The sequence below is a fragment of the Psammomys obesus genome, unplaced genomic scaffold (genome assembly GCF_907164565.1).
Source record: "Psammomys obesus unplaced genomic scaffold, mPsaObe1.curated_primary_1811, whole genome shotgun sequence".
NCBI lineage: Eukaryota > Metazoa > Chordata > Mammalia > Rodentia > Muridae > Psammomys > Psammomys obesus.
The window spans coordinates 11,450,512-11,473,954 of record NW_026596240.1 but is presented as its reverse complement, the minus strand read 5'-3'; the positions used below and the strand labels follow the sequence as shown (position 1 = coordinate 11,473,954).

Genomic DNA, 23,443 nt, shown 5'->3' with positions numbered 1-23,443 from the left:
ACACACACACACACACACACACACACACACACACACACACACACAAGCTAGCTACCAAAAGATAAAACTTACTCAAGCAGGGAGGAGTGTGTCCACGTGCAATCAAAGAGCTGCTTCTCTATAACCCTGTCTGGTCTACAGAAACATCCTTAGAAGTCATCCATCTTGCAGAAAAGCACAGCTTTGGGTTAAAGAAGAAGCAAATCTAGGGGGCTCTCAGATTTACACAACATTCTACTTCCCTTTCTCCTAGAAGGTTCAAACACCTCACATGACCCCTAAAACTAACACACACACACACACACACACACACACACACACACTCGAACACACACACATTTGTCAAAGGACTAAGACAGTTCTGTACATTAGCAAGTAGCAAGTGTGTTGCTAGAGAAACAGACCCTCATGGGTTGGACAAGAGGCAATTTGTATTAGTCAGGATTCTTCTGAGGAATAGAATGAACATGGATGCAGCAGAACCTAGACGCCTGATTAGAGGCTTTAGAGTCCAATAGTCTTCAGGCTCAAGAGCCAGAAAGCCAAGCACTGCTCAATTGTTGGAGCAGCTGGAAGCACCCAGAATAAGAAGGACCAGTGATGCAGAATGAAGGGTTGGAAGCCTCCTGGAGGATGCTGGTGGCAGTCCCCACTGGGGATGGACTAACCTGGTATCTGATGTCCAATGATCAAGGCCAGTGGCAAGAAACACCGCTCAGGAAGAGCAGCTCCCACCTGTGACAGTCCATTGCAATCACCAGCTTAACACAATCGTGAATCTTATGGAGAAAGAATTTCAGTAACAGTTGTCTAGATCAAGTTGGCCTGTTTTCATCTCTACGGGGGATGGTCTTGATTGAGTTGATTGAGGTGGGAAGACCCGGGCCACTGTGGGTGGCACCATTCCCTCTGCAGGGGATCCCTTTCTGTTGAAGAGTGAAGAAAGTGAGCTAAGTACAAGCATGAACGTATTCTTCCTCTCTCTGCTCTTGACTGTGGATAAGCCTAGCTGCTTTAAGTTCAAGCCACTTTAAGTTTCCTGTAGTTTTGGACACTAACCTGGAAGTGTAAGCTAAAGTGAACGCTTTATCTCACACGTAGGTTTTCTGTTTGTTTGTTGCTTGTTTTTTCCAGGGTTTTTATCGCAGCAGCACAGAACAGCACTAAGAAAGCACCTGCACAGGTTACCCTTCTCCCTCTTCGCCTTTCCACTTTGACCCCAGCCTATGAATGGAGACACCTGCACTCAAGGTGAGTCTTCTCTTCTTGGCTCAGTGGTCCACGTACCAGTCTCTGAAAATCCCATTAGACAAACCTGGACACGTGACAAAATTCCAGGCACCTCTCAGTCAATTCAGGTTGACAGTGGGGACCAACCAGCACACAACTGAAGAGTAAGCCGGAGAGGTTGGGTCCTGTGAGAAAATGACGACTAGATAGGGGAGGAAGGGCACAGGAGAGAGCAACGCGAGATCAACACGTCCGACAAGTCTCTCCTGCCACGCTTTCCATGTTTGTTCTAATATATCTATTATATTTTCTTTAAGGACCGTGTCCTAGTTGCTGTGAAAAGACACCATGACCACAGCAACTCTTCTAAAGAAAACCACTTAATTAGGGCTGGGTTACAGTTTAGAGGTTTGCTCCACTATCACCCATGACGGCAAGCACGCAGGCCGACAGTGCTGGGAAGGAGCTGAGGAGTTCCACATCCAGAGCTGCAGGCAGCAGGAGTGAGCTGAGACACACTTTCACCAACTGGCCACACCTACTCCAACAAGGCCACGCCTTCTGACAGTGCCATTCCCTAGGTGCCCATGGGGCCAATTATGCTCAAACTGCCACAGACAGTAACTATTTTTACCTATTGTGTTCATCTTTGTGTTTTAAACTTCCTTTTTCATCACCTCTATAATTGAAGAGTGTTTCTGATTTCAAAATCATTAAAAAATATATATGTATGTATACGTTTGCGCACTGCACAAGACGCCTGCTGAGCCTAGGAAAGGCTGCAAGCTCTTCTGGTGCTGAGGCTCTCACATGTGAGCGCAAGGAACTGAGCTTGGGGGTACTCCGCAGGAGCAGGGTTCTCTCCTAGCTAATGAGCCATCTGTTCAGTCTCTCAGAATCAATTTTAACCATTGTCTTTTATTACACATGATAAATTTTATTTTAGAGACCCAAGTACCCACTTTCTGGCATTCACTTTAAATCTCAGCCCATGTGTATCTAATTTAAAATGTACACACGTATTTATTTTGGGGGCTCTGGTGGCACGGCATGCATGCGGGGGTCAGGGGACCGCTTACTGGAGTCAGCTCTCTGTCCCCGCTCTGTGGATCCTGGGATCCAAACTTGGATTGTCAAGCTCGGAAGCACATGCCTTCACCTGCTGGGCCGGCTCCTCAGCATCCCACAGGCTTGTTTAAAAGAGGAAACTTTCTACGGCATCCAGGCACTACTAATTCCAGTGTAATGGCTTAGGGAGAAGGAAGGTCAGAGGAGACAGAAAAAATAAATAAATAAAATAAACAGGGCCACGGGCTTTTTCAGACTCACCAAGATCACAAGTCACGCAGCAAACAGCAGCCAATTCAATGAATTACCCCATTCAGTGTCACAAGCCTGGGTCAGGCTGGTCAGAATGGAAACTCTCCAGGTGCCTCCTGTACCGAGCAGAGTGCCAAAGTCCAGCGCTCTGTTTGCTCTCATCAGAGGCATTTTCACCCAACAGCTGGTTTGCAGGTCTCCTTGAGACTGGAAATCCCAGCCCCCGCCCCTGCTGCCCCTGCTTCACTTTGGGAAGTCTTTAGGACAGAGGAGGTAGATCCTCCTCCAGGCACCCTGTAAACATGTTGTCACAGCCCCAAATGCCCCCACTGTGGCTTCAGTGTCCTTTACTCCCCCCAAGACATGTGTGCGCGTGTGCACATGCACGCACGCACACACACACACACACACACACACATACACACACACACCGTGAAGAAACAACCAAGGGGCTGGAAGTGTTGCTCAGTGTAGAGCGCTTGCTTAGCCTGCATGAAGCCCTGGGTTCGGTCTCCAGCGTAAACCACATGGGACATCTGAAGACAGCCTGTGAGACTCTGTCTCCACAGGAAACTAAGAGTGAAATCCCTCCTATGTCTTGATACCCAGGAAGGAGGGAACATTAGATTTCCTTAAATGGGGCAAAGAATTGGATTCTCTACTCAGGAAAGAAGAACCGGGACATATGTCACCCATGGACTGGACATCCTCTGTTGATGGTCAGTGTGACAGACACTTTAGATGTACCTGTGAGGGGTTGTCTAGTTAAGGCTAGGCTCTGAGGACATCTGTGAGAGACTGTCTTTTTAAATATGTGTATATATGTATATGTATATATATATACATAATATATATAATAATATATAATTATATATATATAAAATTAACTGGTTTTTCATACTTCACACTTTCATATTTCATACTTTCATACAGTGTATTTTGATCATAATCACTTACCCTCCTCCCCGGATCTCCTCCTAGACTCATCCTCACTCCCTCCCAATTTCATGTCCTTTAGGGGATTATTTATGATATTAATTAATATGAGAAAAATCAGTCTCCATTGGAAAAGGTGGCCTCATCCTCTGGACAGAGGACCTTGGCTTTGTCGACAGAAAACAAGACCTGAGTGGTGGCGTGCCTGCACTCACCGCTCTCAGTTCCTGGTTGGGAGAGGCTACGGTAGGCTGCTGCGTGCACCTGCTAGCTTGGCATCCCCAGGCTGGACTGTACCCCTCCACTGTGAGCTAAGGTAAACCTTTGTTCTCTTAAGCTGTTTTTCCAAGGGTGTTCTGTCACAGCAACAGGAAAGTAGCCAAGTCACGCTCCACCTTGCCAACACAAAGGAGCCAGAGGGGTTAGCCCTCAAGAGTTTCCTTCCAATCGCTAAGCCAGTGAAACAGAAGCATCTGACTTTACATTTGAATTCTTAAGATACCAATATGAATTCCGGCTGGAAAACTAGGAAATACAACCCTTCCCCTAAAGGGAGTTGACTCAGAACCTTGGCCCATTCTTCATACACTGTCCATACAACTCCAGGCAACACAAAACAAATCAAAGATTAAAACACTCACTCCAGCAACACAGAAGTTTGATCTTGCAAATGATGAAGCATTCCTGTATGTTATTAAATAGCACCTTTCATGTAAACAGTACCTGTTCTCCAAGAAAAAAAAAATCTTAAGGAGAAAGTCAGCCATCTTGCTGAAGAACACAGCTTTGAATGAAGAAAAGGCTAGCATCAGTATCTCCAAGTCACATACCTTCTGGCTCCCTCTCTTCCAGAAGGAAGGCTCTTAAACACTTCTGATGGCCTCTGACACACAGAGAACACACACACACACTCATACTCACAGACAAGCAACTTGTGTTGTGTTGAGAACCTACAGAAATCCTCAGGCTGGTGGACTCCTCAGTACCTTTCTTAGTGGTTGATGTGCTGAGAAGGGAAAGCAGCAATGGCCTATGGCTAAAAGGTAACTAAACGTTTCTCTAGAAACACAAGGCTGTTGGGAGTAGTCACCTGACAAATTAGAGGATATCCTACTTAGATAATAACCTGAGGAACTTTCATCTCAAACCCAACGGAGCAGAGGGATGACCACTCACTTCTCTCCTAGAACAAGATCAGACCCAGGCCAGCGGGAAGCAGGCCAGGACTGAGCCCCAGGCCACAGCCCTGGCCAGCAGACACCAGCACCCACCTGAGATATAGGAATAGGCCGCCAGGATGCTGCTGAGCAAAGCCATCTCCAAGGGCTCCGTGGCCACCGGCTCCATGCTGGGGCTGAGGGGCAGCCTCATGTGGCATCGGGAGAAGAGCTCCTGGCACTTCCGGATCCCTCCTTCTCTTCTCCTGTTTGGGGACATAAAGTGTGCAGTGAGGCAGTCGGCTTTCCTGGGGTTGTGCTTCCAGGAAGGCAGTCTTTCCCAGGCAGGGAGACACAAAGGTCAGGGTCTTGTCCTTTGATCTGGTGAGGTGCCTGATTTTCAAGAGGCAGTAATACTCTGTGTTTCTCCTGACTTTTCTCTTTCCCTGCCCCACTACAGCCCCCCCCCCCCCCCGCAGGCCAGTCCTCATATGCTTCATTGCATCCTTCCTGGTTTATCTTTGAGAAACGGTCCATTAGAGCCACATCATCACCTCAGTGACTGCTCAGCTCCTGTTGTTTTCTGGAAGCCTGCACCTGTGACTCTGCTCACCGGTGTACTTTGATCAGGTGCCTTGTCCCTCAGGTCAAAATATGCCCCCCTTGACGACAGCCAGCGACGCCCATCCCACTGCTGCCGCTATGTGTCCTAAAACGCCCATAACAACTTTGGAGCTAAGTCTGCTCCTGGATCTCAGCTCCATGACCCCATGGCAATGATGTGTCAGCGATTAGAACAAGAATGGGGATCCCATAGTCCAGAAGGGAGAGGGGGCTTTAAAATAAACACAAAGCAGGGTAGCAAGCATGGGGCTGACACGGTAAGGTTGTTCAGATCAACCCTCTGAAAAAGTACCCAATCTTTTTATTACCTTTCCCTCCCTCCCCTCAGAGTGTCAGAATGAAGAGTGGGAGCCGAAAGGGCTCTGACCCACATGGCAGTTCACAACTGTCTGTAATGCCAGTTTCAAGGGATCTGACACCTTCACACTAAATGCACATAAAATAAAATAAATAAATAAATTATTTTTAAAAAGTCATTTAAAAAAAAAGAAAAGAGGCTGGCAGCTGGGGGGCAGGAATAGCTCTCCCCCAGCCTCTGAGGCACAGTAGGGCATGTCCTTCAGTAGCCGTTCGCATTCCTGAAAGGTGAACACTGAAGGACACAGGCCAACAGTGCGAGGCCAGGCCACTGGCCAGCTCCTTACCACCACCTCTGGGCTCAGCAGGTTTAAGAATGCCAGGATCCAGAAGGAGACGTAAGCTGCAGGAATCTTAAATTCAGATCCATCCCCTCCCGCCTCCCTCACCACATCACTCACTCCTGAGTGCTGCAAGTTCCCACGTGCTTTTCTTGATGACTCTGTTTCCTAACTTAAGTGAGCACACACTCACCAGCAGGGTCTCTTTCTTCAGTACAGATGACCACAGGGCCACAGCTTGTGCCCACAGCCAATCTCCACTCACTTTTTAAACATACCCAGGCACTTCTCGGCTGCTAACCTAAGGAAACCAGTGAGCCAGCGCACACACCTACACACACAGATGTACGCTCACTGAATGTGCCAACGATGCCAGCTTGTTTTGATTCCCCCGGGCACCAGGCTCCTTCATCCTTCCGTGCATTTGTCTGTGATCTTCACTTGGCCCTGCTGCTCTTACAGAAGGCCTGCGTTTGTTTCCCAGCACGAATGTTGGGCAACTCACAGCCACCTACTACTCTGGCTTCAGGAAACCCAGCACCTTTGTCTGGCTTCCTTAGATACCCATATTCACATACAAGTAGCACTCCACACACACATATGCATACATAGATTTTTTAATTAAAAAAAAAAACTTTAAAAAATCCACAGTGATCTCAAGTTGGCCCAGGGACCATAGCATGCAGGTGCCTGAACTATATCCTCATTGCCCAGAGTATCACCTGAGTACCAGCTGTATCAGCATCAACTGGCAGCTTGTTAGGTCTGCACAATCTTAGGCCTCACCCTGGACGTAACGAATCCAAATCTCAATTTCTGAGACGCCCAGTCAAATTGAATTATTGTACTGTGTGAACCTTGTCGGCTTCTGTGGCCAGCACTCTGTGAAGCTACACGCCAGCACAGAGAGACAGGACAGGCGTGTTCAGCCACTCCTACATGTAGGTTCACGCCGTGCTCCTCCACGAAGCCCTCTGCATCTTCTTAGCCCTGAGCAGGCTGGTTCTCAGCCCAGGTGCTTTTGCCTCCCGACACACACATCTGACAGCATTTAGCATCATTTCTGGATGTCACAGCTACAGCACAAGGTGACACAGGCTTCAGGTTTGGGGTTAGAGAGGCTACTAAATATACCATAATATACAGGTCAGCCTTCTGCCACAAAGAGCAATCTGGTCCAAAAGTGTTTGCAGGGTTCTAGAGTGAGCAAGCATCAGCACTTCAGAGTCCAGCCTAAGCCATCTTCCAGTTTAGGCATCTTGTGTGCCTCGTCCCAGACAGGAAGGTCTCAGAGAGAAGTTGCCAGAGCCTACCCGAGGGAGCACTGCTCCAAACCCTGGCCCACAGTGCAGTGCTCCCAGTGGCCAGAAGTGATCTCTTTCTATGAATTACAGTAGCAAAGTCCTCAAAAGAAGATACCACAAGACAACAGTGGCTTATTACTCTGTAATCAAAAAGCCCCTGGCTCACAACGGCCCATCCTACAGGGAACTTCCATAGAAGTACTTCCTTCACAGAGTACAAGGCCCATGCCAAGACTGGGATTCAGTCTCCAGACACACTAAGCTAGGTAGGGTTGATGAGGATTATGCTGGGAAAGGAAAAGTTATAAGGGAGTGGGTATTTTCAAAGCCAGAGCTTTCTCTAAGTGATAACTCCTTGCGCTAATTCCACATCCTTCTAGAGAAAAGTCATTTCTAGAGAACACCCTGTCCTCACTCTCCTAGCAACGCATCGCCTACTAATTCTTGTGCAAATGAGAGTGTGCATACAGGAGCACACAGTGGCTGGTAGCTGTGAGCACACCTGAACCCCACAGGAGAATGACAGAAGTCCTGCTAGACCACTCTCCGCCTCACTTCTTGAGTTAGGCAGGCTCTCAGCTAGTGACCTTTCTTTCTCTGGCACCACAGACCTGAGATTATAGGCTTTTTAAGTGTGTGGATTTGAACTCATGCCCTCATACTTGAGTGCTAAGTGCTCTTAGCCACATCTTAACTCTATGACAGCTTTCTTTCATAGATTGCTTCCCAGCTTCTTCACCTAATTAGCAACAAACTGCAAAGTATTGGAAAGAAACAACCTCCTCTTATCACATCCGTCCCAGTGCCTTGGCTTCCTGGCCACATACTGCTCTCCCGATGAAGACAACAGCATACCCTGTCTTGGGAGAACCTAGATTGAGTTCTCCTGAACTCACGGTTACCTGAACACACGGCACACTGTTTTCACTGCCTTCCACTATACAGGTGACCGCATCCCCACAGCCACAAATGTACATTCTCTACAGCCCTGACTCCATCCATGCACACAGTGCAGCCACAGAAACGAAACGCTGGTGATACCGCACTGCACCTCACACCCAGAAACAGTCTGCCTTCCCTGGCAGGTGAGCCCACCTCCACCTCCATGCAGGTAACTCCCACGGGTGGGGCGCGACCTGGAGAGGGGGGCTGCCAGGAACAGAGATGCACCCACTAAGAACAGGTCATCTTTGATGAGGCTGGTTTCAACTAGTCAGAGTTCTAAACCTGCTTGGCCCCAGTAGACTTCTCAGATGCTGAAAGGAAAGACAGAAAGAAAGGACAGAGACATCACATCACGTCTGGGAGATCACCTTGTACCTTAGACCTGGTGCCATTATGAGTCCAACAGAGAGGTCTAGGGGCGGGGGCGGGGGTTGTCTACTTCCTCAAGAGTTGGGTAAAATTCTCTTGAAGGAAAAATCCCACGAGTAAGGGTGTTTGGTTTCTTTAAGATTCCTACATGTTCATTTTATATATACATGGGTGTTTGCCTGCCAGTATGTATGCGCACCTCATGCATAGCTTACAAAGGCCAGAAGAGGGCATTAGATCCCCTAAACTGAAGTTACAGAACTACCGCGTGCATGCTGAGAAACATGCAGAGCAGAGCAGAGCAGGTCCCCCGCAAGAGCCGCCAGTGCTTTTAGCTGCAGAGCTGTCCACCCAGGCCTGTGGACTGGGATTTTATCTGGAATTTGGACTAGCCTGTTAGAGAATCCAGCCTCCTCTGTTCCCGACGGAAAGGAAGCAAGAGACAGCTGATCAGAGACATCCGTTTCCTCTTCTTTTTCTTTAGCCAAAACCCACAACCCTGTGAGTGAGGGACCAGTCTGCCTGGCCCCACATCAATGAAGCATTCAAGCTGCTTCCCTGGAACAGGAAGGAAGGGAATTCAGTTCCCAGATAGCAATGCCCAGATGCACCATGGAATAAAAAAGAAAAAAAAATCTTGCATGGCTCTGTAAATTCTGTGTTTCCACAGCCTGTTCCTGCTGCTCGGGAAGCCTCTCTCTTCAGCCCAGGACAGAGGCATTTTAGTCACCAGCTTCACTCAGGAGTAGATAACAGCTCCCTCGGAGGAGCTCCTGGATTGCCAAGCGTCTCCCTCCACGTGTATGCTGATGTCTAGAGATTTTGTGGCAGGGTTGCTCCTCACGAAGGACGCTTCCACACCCCCTACCTCCATTTCTCTTGACAAGAAAGGAAGTGAGAAAGAAGCAGCAGCTCGGGCTGCAGGGGCCGCTCAGTGGTTAGGAGCACTGGCTGCTTTTGCAGATGAGGCGGGTTTGATTCCCAGCACCCACAGGTGGCTCAGAACTGCCTGTGACTCCCTCTTCTGACCTCTGTGGACACAAGCTACTATACACATGCAGACTTTTGCATATACATAAAATAAAAAAAATGTTAAAGCTATTTTTTAAAAAGAAGAGGAAATTTGAAGTACAAGATTTTGAGTTCTTTCTGTTTGTTTGTCTGTTTTAATTTGGTTTGGTTTGGTTTGGTTTGGTTATAACATATGGTGTTTCTTTTAGCCAACGCTAGCTTCAAACTATGAATCCTCCTTCCTTAGCCTCCTAAAGTCTAGGCTCACAGATATGCAGCTGGCTTACATCTGCAATTCTTTTGTTGTCCCATTGTTTTGTTATCTTAATTTTTACAAGGTTTTCATACCTATATATTTAGCACCTCTCACCCCAACTTTCTTATCTTCTACACTAGCTGGGAGTATTTATTATTTATTTGTTTGTTTGTTTGTTTCAGGCTGGCATGAACTAGGGTACACTGGGATGAGGAAACTTCAAATGAGCACTCGCCTCTATCCAACCAGACTGTGGGCAAGTGCATAGAACATTTTCTTCTTAATGACTGAGGGCGGAGTCCACTGTAGGCGGAGTCCACTGGGCACGTGGACCTAAGGAAGCAGGCTGGGCAAGCCAGAAAGTGCTGTTCCTCCTTGCCCCTGCTTCAGTTTCTGCCTCCAATTCCTGCCCCTGGCTTCCCGCAATGAGGGACGCTGAGTAAAAGTGAAAATGGAGTCAGCCCTTTCCTCCTGAAAGCTGGCTGGGTCGGTACTCTGCCACAGTAACAGAAAAGCAAACTGAGACACCCTCCCAAAAATCCCTTGTCCTGTAGACAGCTTTATGTCTACTTTCATGTCATGTACACAGACATGATTTACGTATCTATATAAAATCTAGGAACTTTAAATGAGAGAAAACATATGTGATATTTGTGTTTCTAGGACTGGTTTAATTCACTTTTACGATTCTTTCCAGTTGCATCCGTTTTCCTGCAAATGATAAAACTTCACTCTTCTTTGTGGCCGAAAAACTGTGTGTGTGTGTTTTCATGTGTGTGTGTGTTTGCGTGTGTGTGTTTGCGTGTGTGTGTTTGCGTGTGTGTACCGTATATTCCTTATCCATTCCTGTTACTGGACACCTAGGTTGGGCCTATAATTTAACTGTGTGCATACTGCTATAACAAACACTGGCCTCTGTGATATTTGGACTTAGAGTGTTTAGTATGTCAAGAATGGTAGAGATAGGTCATCTGTATCTATATCTAGTTCTATATCTATATCTAGTTCTTGAGCAACCTCCACACTGATTTCCTCAGGGGCCAGACTGGTTTACCTTCCTGCCAGCACCGTGTAACAATCCCCATCTGTCCACAGATCTGTAAGTCCTTACAGACTCCTGTACCTACAAAAGCAGGTCTCCAAGGCTCACTGATCCATATTCTTGAAAACAACTAGAACTGACCATTACAGTCTGAATATAAAAGATCCCATAGGCTCGAGTAAAGCAGCTTAGCTGGCAGCTGTGGGAAATGGTTTGATCATGAGAGCCCTGTCTTCATGAATAGCTCATTGTAGCTGGTTTTAATGTCAACTCAAGAATCACCAAGTAGCGAGAGCCTCTACTAAAGAATCATCCTGACTGCCATGGTTAACTTGGCAAGATCCAGCCTGGTTTTGGCAGAACCTCCTGGTGGCAGGGCAGATGAAGGGTACAGCATAAGGAAGATTCTCGCCTTTGGCACACTTGAGCTCCCTGAGTTGATTCGCCTGGTTATGGCCGCCGCTGATACCAGAACCAGTGTTTCCAGCTTTCCATCATAGTCAAAGGACTCGAGACTCCCGGGGAAACTTTCAGGTTCTTGGTGACAGACTGGGGCTACTAAGACACCCAGCTTTGCGGACTGAGTGAGCAACTACCTGGCTGTCCGCCTCCCTAATGTGAGGCACTCCCAGCGCTGAGACACCAAGCTCAAGGACCAAGTAACCACCAGGTTCCCAGCTTCCCCGTGTGACTCGGCTACTGTCGCTATGTTAACATAAACTGACGTAATAAATCCATCCATACATATACACATATACACCTGCCCCATTAACTCTGCCTCTCAGGAGAACTCGAATTACACAGACTTCTGGGCCATGGGAGAACTGTGGAAGGTGAGACCCAGTTGGAGGAAGGAGATCACTGAGACCACATCCTTGGGGTTGTATCTTGCCTTTCCTATATTGCTTTCTTTGATGTGTGCACACCAAGAGGACAGTAGTCTCTGCCACATACTCCTGACACCATGATGCTCTACCTGAAAGCATGGAGTCACTTGCATGGGTGGTTCGGTGGTAGAATTCTCATCTGCAGATGTAAGAGGACAAACAAGCATGGACTAAACCTCCTGAAACTGTGAATCAAAATACTGACTCCTGCCTTACATCAGTTATGTCAGGTATTTTGATCAGTGATGGCAAAACCAATGAACAAGCATGCACGCACGCACGCGCACACACGTTTATCACTTGGAGCTGGGGCAGTCAAATCTAAATTTTCTCTCTGAGCACTCGTGGTGAGCCATGAAATAAAGCAGCTGCTGGCCACTGCACCCTAGCAGCCAGTCATTCCCAGTGACACTTCTGGATCCCATCAGCCCCTTGGGAGACTTCTTCAGCTCTGAGTCCTGAGCTGTGAACCACCCAGGGGCGGGGATGGACACTCCCCTAATCCCTCTGCTTGTTCCCAGAGCCAGGAAACAGCAGAGATGGTGCTCAGCGGCTGCTGGACAAGAGCTTCCCTGCAGATGAGACTCCTGCATCAGGACCTGCTGCCCCACAGAGTCAGAGCTCCCGTGTTCACCAGCCCTCTGGGAGCCCGACCCCACCGCATTCCAGGCCCAGTTACTCTCTCCATACGGCCTGGTTCCCACAACTACACCCCACAGTTTTCACCAGGACCTTCTGACCCCCCCACCGCTCCCAGGCCTAACTCTTAACCACTCTGACCCCCACCTGGCTCGTCTTCTGCCTGACACCCAGCACGAATGAAGAGAACCACCTGCAGTTTTTATCATCCTCCCAGCGCCCCTGAGAAAACAAGAGACAACTCCCACGCATGAGCTACTATACACCCATCCATACCCACACATGAGCTACCATACACCATCCATCCACACCCACACATGAGCTACCATACACCCCATCCATACCCCACACATGAGCTACTACACACCATCCACACCCACACATGAGCTACTACACACCATCCATCCACACCCCACACATGAGCTACTACACACCATCCACACCCACACATGAGCTACTATACACCCCCATCCATAACCCCCACCTCCCCCAGCCCAGCTTCCCTGCTTGTCTAAGGAACTGGCATCATCACTGTCAGATCACTTCCTCCTTCCCAGGGCTAACAGTCCAACAATGATTCATTCTTCCTGCATTTTTCCTTTTCTAACTCATCTTCATCTTTCCATATAAAAAAAGTGGGTGCACAGGCAGAATGACGGAATAATAGAGACAGAGGAATGACATATGTGTGTGTATAATTCCCTCTCAAACTTTCTCCCTCTCGCTCCGTTTTCGCTCCTATACATGTGTGTCTACGCATGCAAATGCACAAATATGTATGTGTACCTAACACAAAGCTATGAGTACTTACATACACAAATGTACATGTATGTATTTGTGTGTTAAATGTATGTCTTTCTCCAATATTTTCCTATTCTTTCCATTCACTCCTTGTAGCCACTTTTTGTCTGTTTACCTTATGTACTACAAACCTACTTAGCTGCCTCCACGCTCAGCTGAGCCTGCCTTTGGTCCACCTCCCTACATATCCTCGGTACTTCAACTTCTTCCTTTCCCCCTTACTCACTTTTCACGTTGCTTTGATAAAATACCCTGGCAACTTAAGGTAGGAAGGGTTTGCTCTGGCTCAGTTTGTGGGTACAGCCCATCCTGGTGGGAGCTCATGGCAGCAGGGGCCTGGGGCAGTTGGTCACCAGCATCCAGATAGGAGGCAGACAGCACCAAATCCTTTGCTCTGCCCACTTTCTCCTTTTTATTCAGTTCTAGTACTCCAGCGCACAGGAATGGTGCCACACACATTCAGAATGGGCTCCCTGCTTTACTGAATCTAATCAAGATGCTCCCACAGAGGCACACCCAGAGGCTAACGTAGTCTGTGCATAGAGGCTGACCTCTTAGGTAACTAGATTCTGTCTCGCTAACAATCAGCACAAACCACTGCACGTTCACAGACAAATATCTTCACAACATTTACACTTCCCTTTGCTTTCCTCGTCCAATTCTTGGCCTGTAAAAGCGGCCTTTAGGAAGAGCATACCTTGCAGTTATTTTTAGCCAGGCAGCCCTGGTGACACCGCCAACTCTGAATAGGCAAAGACCGTTCCAGGAGAAGACTAGCTGACAGAGTCGCATGCCTCGTCATTTCCCAACAGTGACAGTCTGCATGGCCACTTCAAAACAAACCCCACCACATGGCTGGAATCAAAATGGGGGAGTGGGTAAGATTTCCAGGCTTCAGAGCTGAGTTGACACCATCTGGACCGTCAGTAGCATTTCCGTAACTCCCGAGAGACTGACATGGACTTTGTCTTCACTGGAGCAAAAGCTCTGAGTTAACGAAACTCCTCTTGACCTGGTGTGTCCCAAGCCAGACTCAACATGCAGCTCCCAACCCTGGAAGTCCCAGTGCCGCTCAGGCAGGGATCTAAGAGCCTGGTGCCTCCACCTGGGACTAGACAGGGGTCACTCTTAGGAACAACTCACTGAAGTTTCTAATCTTAAGCAAAAGCCTTTCAGCTCAAAGGCATACTCCCTTCCTGTTCCAAGGTAGACAGTCTGCCTAATGGAGGTCAACAAATAGGGGACTTCCTCTGAATGACTGAAGGAATGCAGAAATGAATGAACGTGGCCTGTGGGAAAGATCTGCAGTCTAGCCACCTAATATGCAGCAAGAAGGAAGCATAAAAGCAATGTAAATGAAGTGTTACAGGAGCAGTGGGGAAAGAGAAATTAATTCAAATAATGGAATAGCAATAGGAAAAAGCCATAAAGACTCCATTAGAGGCAGTGCTCAGAGTATCAGTTACTAATTATATTCCCAGCATGTGCTGCCCAGGCCTTCCCTTAAATTGGTTGGGTGCTTCTGCCCACGATGTGGTGTGGTTCTTGCTGCTTTTCAAACGGGAAAAGGATGAAGTTAGTCCATGATGACCAGTGGGAACATAGCAGAGGCTGCAGGTCAACCCCAGTGCTCTGAACTCTGAACTATCCTTCCCAGACCAAAGCACAGACTGCTACCTCAGCCCAGCCACTGAGACAGAGATGACTGAAGCAGTGCTGGCACTGAAGAAACTATCTCCAAGGTGGATCCATACTCCCAGCTACTCAAGGGGCTGAGGGGCAGGAGCATGGGCAACTCAAGGCCCGTCTAGGACACAGAATGAATTCCGTCATTCTGGGGGCAGCTTAGGGAGACCCATCTCAAAATAGAAAACGAAGAAAAACAAAGATAAAACTCTAGGGTATAGTGCTTACCTACCATGTGTGCGGTCCTATGTTTAAACCCCAGACACACACACACTCAAACATGCATGCCCAACGACATACACATGACAAAAGAAAAGGAAAAAAAAAAAAAAGAGTTACTAATTTAACCAACCTCAGCCCCAGCCTCAGATCTTCAGATTTGGATCATTTTTCTGGAAAATTCCACTGACTGTTTCCAGAAGAAGTAATCAATATTCTATGTAAAAGAGAACAGTCTACTCCCTAATGCATTTCACCAAACTAGCATGATCCTGATACCCATCCCCAAAAAAGAAATAACAGAAAAAAAACCCCTGCAGATCTGTAATACAGACATAAAAGTCCCTAACACAGTATCAGCAAACAGACTGCAGAAGGCTTTTCTCATGACATTTTATGACATGGTAGTTCGGGGCTTATTTAAAGGTACAAGACTTGTTTGCTATTGAAAATCAAATTAATGTGATCTACTGTATTCACAAGCCTGATGTGACCAACTCTAGTGAGGCCCTCTTAGCTAAGTCACCTCATGGAGGATGGTACTACAATGGAGGAACACACAGTGGAAGCGGTCACATGACCAGAAAGGAAGCTGAACGGGGTCCCCTGAGAACTACATTAATCTCTCCCATAGAAGCACCTTGTGGTGATTAATCTTCATCAACTTGACTGGATTTGGAACCACCTAAGAAACACCTCTTGGTGTGTCTATGAGAATGCTATCAGAAAAGCTTCCCTGAGGCGGAAAGACCCACTGTCCATGTGAGCACAGGCTGGAGTCCAGCCTCAATCAAAGGAAGAAAGTGAGCTGAGCCACCTTATGTCCCTTCCACCATGTTGTCCCCGCCACGGTGAATCATACTCTCAAAGTGTGAAGCAAAATAAACCTCTCCTTATGCAAGTTATTTTTGTCAGGGATTTTGTCATAGCAACAAGAAAAGCCATTAACAGTCACCACCAATGACCTAGAGACTTCCCACAAGGTCCCCCTCCCAAGGGTTCCATTACCTCTCACATAATCCTCTTACACGCCAGCCTTCAGGGACCCAAAGACGTCGCACCAACCCACAGACTGCTCAACAAGCAGTAACTGCCACTGCTGTGTGCCCATGTCATGTGATAGCTTCGAGAGCCATTTCCTTTCAGTTTTCATGTCTGAATGGGCAGAAACAGAATCCGGGGCTCGTGCCACAGGGGCTCTGCTAAGAGTGCTGCTTTTTTTTTTTTTCCCCAAGTGAACATCCTATCCCGAAAGGAAAAACTAGATTCAGAAAGCAGCTCCATGCTGGAGTTTTATTGTATAAAGCAAATGTTGAGTTTCCACAGTTTCTGGTTTCAGCCTACCCAGAGGAATCATTTCAAAGAAATAATAATCTCTGAGAAAGCCACCCTGGGATAAGACTGCACAGTAATTCAAGCAGCATGTGTAAAATTTATTTAGTGTTTGTCTGGGAATGGTTTTAATTATGTGAAGTCTCCAAGATGGGCAGAAAGTGATTGAAGATGTTTGACGTAACCCGTGGTGGAGGCGCTGGATGCCCCCAGACTTCTCTCCAGTGTCAGTTTATTTCCCCAAAACAGCACACGGCGGCTCACAGGGTACCACTACACCCGAGATGCAACCATCAGCAGCAAGAGCCGAGAAGGAGACACCAGAACCAGCCATCCAAAGACCTCCAGTGAAGTGTGCAGATCAGATGTCCGGCCACAAATCCCTACAACCAGAGGGGAGTGTCAGAAGAAGTGTTCAGAACCTTTGAGGCAGGGTGCAAGACGCTCTCATCCCTGGTCTCAAGTGACTGGGTCCCAAGTACAGAGTGGAAGGGTGTACTTTGAACTTGAAGTGCTAGGAATGTGAGGAGAGTACTAGGGCCCATGTCCACAAATGATGGACATCGAGCCTTGCAGAGAGAAGAGGTGAGCTAACTGTGTGGAGCTTTAAAACAGTCATAATGGCGGTCTGGGGGTGTAGATTCGTGGGTAGAGTGTGTGCCTCATATACACAAAGCTCCAGGTTCTATGTCCAGCACACAGCATTAACCAAGTGTGATGCTGGACACCTAACAGCCCCAGCGCTCAGGAAGTGGAGGCAGGAGGAACAGAAGTTCAAAGTCATCCTTGGCTACCTAGCAAGTTCAAGGCTAACACGGGCTACTTGAGACCATGCCCCTTACCCTAAAGCAAACTGAAGATGAGATGCTACAAGCTGTCTGATAAACAGGTGAAAAGCTCAGGAGATGGACTCTAAAGATAAGCTTCCCACCACCTGTGGGCTCTGTCCCTGTACATAAAGTTCCTGGAACCGACCTGAGGGGAGGGATTATGCTCCAGTGAGACCTGTATGAGGCACAGCACCAGAAAGGGAGTAAGAATCTCCAAAGACAATCACAGCCGGTTCTGTGAGCAGAGCTTGCAAGTTGAAAACAGGTATCACGATGTTCACAAACGAACAGAGTGCTGGCCTGGCATGCCTGACTCCCTGGGTTCAATTCCCAGCACCGTATAAACTGGGTGAGGTGATGCACTCAGTCTATGCCTCTGGAGAAAAAGGCAAGAGTATCAAAAGGTCACAATCATAGTTTGTTCATTTTGATAAAAAGGAAAAAGAAGGAGGATAAGTAAGAGGAGGAGAAGGAGGAGGAGACAAGAACCAACAGAACCAACAACAACAGAAGCAGCTTTCCTGCTCATCACTTTCTCTGCTGTGTTGACCTCCTAGTTCCAAGAGTGACTTGTAGAGGCATTATTGTGACTGAAAACAGACTGCTATGTGGATGGGGAGGGGTTCGTGAACCATCCCAGCCCATCCCCACTCTGGCCCAAGGAACTGTTGACAATTAAAGGCTTGCTGGATTGTTCAGATTCATTCTCTTCAGGGGTGGAGCCACTGATAAGTTGCTGTAGTTTCAGAAAATAAGTCCCTCCCCCATAGGCGTGCAAGCAGCCTTAATTAAAGTCAGAGGGTCACGAGAAGTGAAACAAAAGACACAAGTCGGAGGAGGAACCTGTCGAGAAGGAGAACAGGTTCCCTGGGGGCGGGAAGGCAATGGACTGTGTATATGATAAAAATATATCCCTGCGTGAAACCGTCAAATAATAAATCAAAATATATTTCATAAGAAAAGCAGAGCATGCATGTAAGGAGCTTTAGAAATCCAAATGGAAACTGAAAACCCCGAACCACAGAGACCCTGGGGGCTCAGGGAGGGACAGCAGGATCCAGAGGCCCTAGGCTGGTCTGGCAGCCAGAGTCCTGAGCAGGTTCAGCTCCAAGCAGCACAAACACGCTGCTGAGCACGGCAAAGCAGAGCGGGACATCCGTGCCACAACACAGAGGTCCTTCCCAGCCAACCCTGCTCAACCCCAGCCAGGACACCACTGTCTTATCTTACACTTTCTCCCCCACCACAATCACGGGACGTGTCTGCATCAAGGGCCCCGGAAATGTGTGATTCACATCACACTGAGAAACTATTTTAAAACTGTGAACAGAGAGGCTAGAGGGGCGATTAAGGGGTTAAGAGTGTACACTGCTCCTCCAGAGACCTGAGTTCAGTTCCCAGCACCCACATCAGGCAGTTCACAACCACCTGTAACGCCAGCTCCAGAGGACCTGACCTCTCTGGTCTCCGTGGACACCCACACTCATGTGCACATACCTACACAAGAACACGTATACACAGAAAAGAGTAAAACACATCTCTTCAAAAGGGTGTGGACCAGAAACACGGTTCGTTGGTTGATAGCACTTGTTCTTGCTGAGGACCCAGGTTCAATTTCCAGCACTTACATGGTATCTCAGAGTTGCCCACAACTCCAGTTCCAGGGGGTCCAAAGCCTTCTCTGTCCTCCCTGGGCAACAGGCTTGTACACTGAATGTCCTTCGAGAGGACATGGGTTCAATTCCCAGGCAGCTTTCACAACCATCTGGAAATCCAGTACCAGAGGGTCCAACCACCTCTCTGGCATCTGCCAGTACCCATCACTCAGATAAAATACTCATATAAAATAACAATTAAAATGTAAAATTGTCTTTTAAAACCTGGAAACAGACACACTCAATAGCAGTCTGTGCCCACTGTGGACAAGCGTAGGCCTCGTGGGTTTACAAGCCCAGCTGGCTGTGTCAGTGCTCACCTCAGAATGAAGGGTCTCCTGCCAAAACGATGACTATATCAGGACACATATGGATGTGTCATCGATTGGGAAATCAGGAGTTGCAAAAAGATCACTTAACAATTCAAATCCATGCAAGTCTTTTCATGCTGAGAAACTGCACACACAAGCAACTGTCACCACTCCAGCCTTCTAGTGTTGTGTTCAATTAAAACAGCGGGCAGGCTCGGTGACTCCTGTGGAATACAATCTCTTATAAAAATACAATTGTATATGGCACGTAGCTCATCCCTGCCATCCCAGGGCCCTGAAGGGTGAAGCAGGACAGTGGTGAATATGAGGACAGCCTGAGCTCCTGTGGAGCAAGACCATCTCAACTCAGAATCAAGAGGAAAAGGAGGAAATGCATCTAACTACACATTACGCAGCAGTAGGCGGCCACGAAAGGGCTCCCATGGTTTTAAGTGGGATTGGTTGCTTATTCTAATCCATTGATTAGCTTTAAAACTCTGTGCAAGGGGCCAGAGAGATGGCTCAGAGGTTAAGACCACTGGCTGCTCTTCCAGAAATCCCAGGTTCCATGGCTCAAAACTATATGTAACTCTAGGCCTCTGTGACCTGTGGGTGCACAGATATACATTCAGGCAAAGGATCCATACACATAAAATAAAAAATAATTTAATTTAAAAAAAATCAGAGCAAGGTCCACTGGGCGGTGTGGAGGCCACTCTGCCCAGTCTCCTCCCAGGCTGACCAGGTGTCAAGGATATCACTGACACGTGAACCTGGGCCAATGTGCCAAAGTAAGCACGTGTTGCTGTATAAGGGCTTTCACAGCATGCTAAAGAGAAATAGAAGTTTCCCATATATAATTGTTTGCTGCCAAAGTAAGGCATACATTAGTAGAACATGTAATACCAGGACTTGGGCGGTGGGGCCAAGAGGTTCAGTTTCAAGGTCATCCTCAGCTACATAATTAAGTCAGAGGCTAGCCTAGAATACCGGAGCCTTGTCCAAAAGGGGAAAGGGGACTGTTTCCCTTTAGAATCTCTTCATCCATTCCTTTCGGTCAGTTAAAGCTTTTACAATCCTAAAGCCCAACAATGTTGTATGGTGTCAGTGCCATGATAAAAACCAAGTTTTCCTATATTCCTGTGCTGGCTAGTTAACGTCAATTTAACTCAAGCTAGAGTCACTGGAGAAGAGGAAGCCTCAGTTTACAAAACTCCTCTATGAAACTGAACTGTAGGCAAGGCTACAAGGCATTTTCTTAATTAGTGATGGCTGGGGGAGGGCTCAGCCCATTGCGGGTGGTGCCATGTCTGGGCTGCTGGTCCTGGGTTCTGTAAGAAAGCAGGCTGAACAAGCCATGGGGAGCAAGGCAGTGAGCAGCATCTCTCCCTGGTCTCTGCATCAGCTCCTGCCTCCAGGTTCCGGCCCTGTCTGAGTTCTGTCCCGACTTCCTTCAGTGATGAACAGTGATGAGGAAGCAGAAGCCAAACAAAACCTGTCCTCCCCAAGTTGCTTTGGTCATGGTGCCTCATCACAGCAATAGTAACCTTAACTCAGATAATTCCTCTTTTAAGTTTTGAGACCTTTTGTTTGTTTGTTTTCTTTAAGATAAGATCTCTCTAGCCCTGGCTCGTCTGGAACTCACTACGTAAACCAGCTGACCTCAAACTCACAAAGAGCCACCTGCCTCTGCCTCCTGGGTCCTGGAATAAAGGTGTGGTCCGCCACACCTGGGTCAAGACCTTTCTTCTCAGCAGTAGCTGAATGTGCAAGAACCCTGTCTAAAGCACTGTCACGCCCACTATCCCACTGTCACGATCTTCCCCAAACCGCAAAGGGGCACATTTGACAGTGAGGATGGTGAACCTGGACTGTCAGTCCACACCTCGGTTTCAAGCTTCCGTGCACACCAGGACACTCTAGTGTTCTCAGGACTCAGGCAGCGAAGATATGCTCCTACTCATCACATAAGACACACTGTTCTCTGCACTCACTCCACACACCCAGACTTCCCTGGATAGAACATTCAGACCCATGAGATTGGATGAAAGCCACATAAAGGGTTCTGTGTCTTCACCAAGCCCACACCTGTGCTGAGCCGCAGGCACACTCTCTTGGGGGCAACCAAGGAAGGGTGGGGCAAGGCACCTGAGGCTCCTCCTTCTGCCACTACAGGGTCTTGTTCGTACCTACCAGCACTCAGCCCTGCGAACTATGCCCACATCTCCATTCATTCTTGGGTCCTGGAGTGTCTCTCCAGAGTCCCACCAAACCTCCAAGTTTGAAATACGACTTTCAAAAGATGCCAGCTTCCTGTTCCCAGACGCCCAGAGGAAGAAAATAAAGCAAATTAAGTTGAGTCATTGCTTTAGGCGTGGAGATACAAAGGCACACGCAGACACACATTGGCACACACAAGCACGTACATACATACATACACACATACACACACACACACACACATATATATATATAAACACAGAGACACACACAGACAAAGACACACACACACACACACACACCCCCAAAGCCCTTTCTGGTGGCCTTCAGGGCAGCGGGTCTCAAGGAAAGCCTATCAGGAGCCTTTTGTAAAAGTGTGTACATTCACTGAGGTACTCCCAAGAGCAAAGATGCCATTTCAACCACAGAATATTTACAAGGTTGGAAGCCAGATCTCAATTCTAGCCCTGTGCCTCAGGGATGTTACAGCCAGGAGCCCAGACAAAGCAGCATTTCTTGCTTGAGTCAAGACTTAACCCTTCATGGTCCCTGTCTGAGGAAAGGAATTCTAAGACCCCAAAGCTCAGAAACTGTTTTTGCCCCAAGATAAAAAAAAGTCACCTCAGAAGGCCTGTTGGGCCTGTGTTCTTTGTGCCTGGCAGCAAAGCATTTACAAGGGAACTTGTTTTTCTCATTATGACAAAGTTAAATGACAGAAGCTGAATCACCCAGGGTCTCTGGAAGCAGATGCACTGAAAGCCACACACCTTTCATTTCCTACAAGAAAAACCAACCTTATCTCCCCCCCCCCCCCCCCCGCAGCACTGTGTTCATCTCCTCCACCTGCTCTCTGCTACAAGAGCCAGGATTCTTGAGTCCAGGCAGGAGCTGGTGACTCTTCCCCAACAATCCTCCCGGGGCTGGGGTCCCTGAGAGGCCCTTCCTTCCTCCTCAGGGCCCTTCGCCAGCTGTTGTGCTCACCAACCTGACACCTACAGAGCAGGTGCCTGTTCCCACAGGATAAGGCAGCCCAGCGTGTTAGGTGTCTTAAGGCTCTTCTGAAGGCAACCCTGGGGGCTGGAGGGGGGTGCCGTCCTGAACTTTACCTGTCTGGAGTCTGCAAGTGATGGCTCATCACTGCGCACTGTGAAAGGAAGTTTCTGTGCTCCACCACGAACCATGGAGTGTTTGCAACACCCACCGCTGGCTTCTCTGTGTGTGTGCGCGTGCACACATGTACAGGAGTGCGTGTAAGTGCGTGTGCATGTGTGTGTGGAGGCCGGAGGTTACTCTCACCTTGAGCGCTGTCCGCCTTTTCTAGCCACGTCTTTTCCTTTGGAGACGGGGTCTCGCACTGGCCTGAAGCTCACCAAATGTGTTAGGCTGCCTAGCTAGCTGGAGCGTCCTAGGGATCCATTCCCTGGCCACCGCCTCTCCACTGCTGTCACACACACCCATGGCATGATTTTCATAGATTCTGGGTACCAACCAAACACAGATCTTGTGCAGCAGGCCCCTCCAGGCCTTCCTTAATGATGTTTTGCTGTGTGTGTGGACACTGCCCAGAACACAGGACAAATTAGCAAAGGTCTCTGTGTAAAGGAAAGCGAGGAAGGAGACACTCTTCCCAGGTGACGGTCTATGGCCATCTCTTGTGGATTCTCTGATGCTTTTCATTCAGCAGAAACTCAGAGAGTTTTTGCTTACACGCATTACACCTGAAGGCTTCTCTGCAGTGTGAATCCTCGGATGGTGAGAGCTGAGCTGGACCTGAAGACTTTCCCATAATCACTACACTCATCGGGACTCTCCCTACGTGTCAGGGCTTCTCTCCCAGGCCTCCTTGACCTCATCCGTCTCTGTGTTCCTGCCTGTCTTCTCTCTTTTCTGACCTCCACAGGAGCTCTGTCGTAATGGCCTGTGCTGCTCAGCCATAGTTCCTCACCTTCTGTTTGTCCATTAACCCGCTCTTCCCACTCACCCCCTCAACAGCTCATCACTCCATGGTCTTCTAATCCCCCAGTCAACAGG

At 48.1% G+C, this 23,443-nt stretch overlaps 1 protein-coding gene across 4 annotated transcripts in view; it reads right to left on the bottom strand.

Annotated features, from left to right (window-relative positions):
• Eva1a (eva-1 homolog A, regulator of programmed cell death) overlaps positions 1–23,443 on the bottom strand; it is a 48,746-nt gene that overhangs the window by 16,137 nt on the left and 9,166 nt on the right. For 2 of the 4 annotated variants that reach the window (XM_055596368.1, XM_055596367.1), the window contains exon 2: positions 4,758–4,909. In XM_055596368.1, the coding sequence (XP_055452343.1) occupies positions 4,758–4,857 (100 nt within the window). In that variant the 5' untranslated portion in view covers positions 4,858–4,909. Of the gene's footprint in view, positions 1–4,757; positions 4,910–5,197; positions 5,240–13,856; positions 14,004–23,443 lie in introns of those variants that run through there. The other 2 variants (XM_055596366.1, XM_055596369.1) reach the window with 2 other exon arrangements.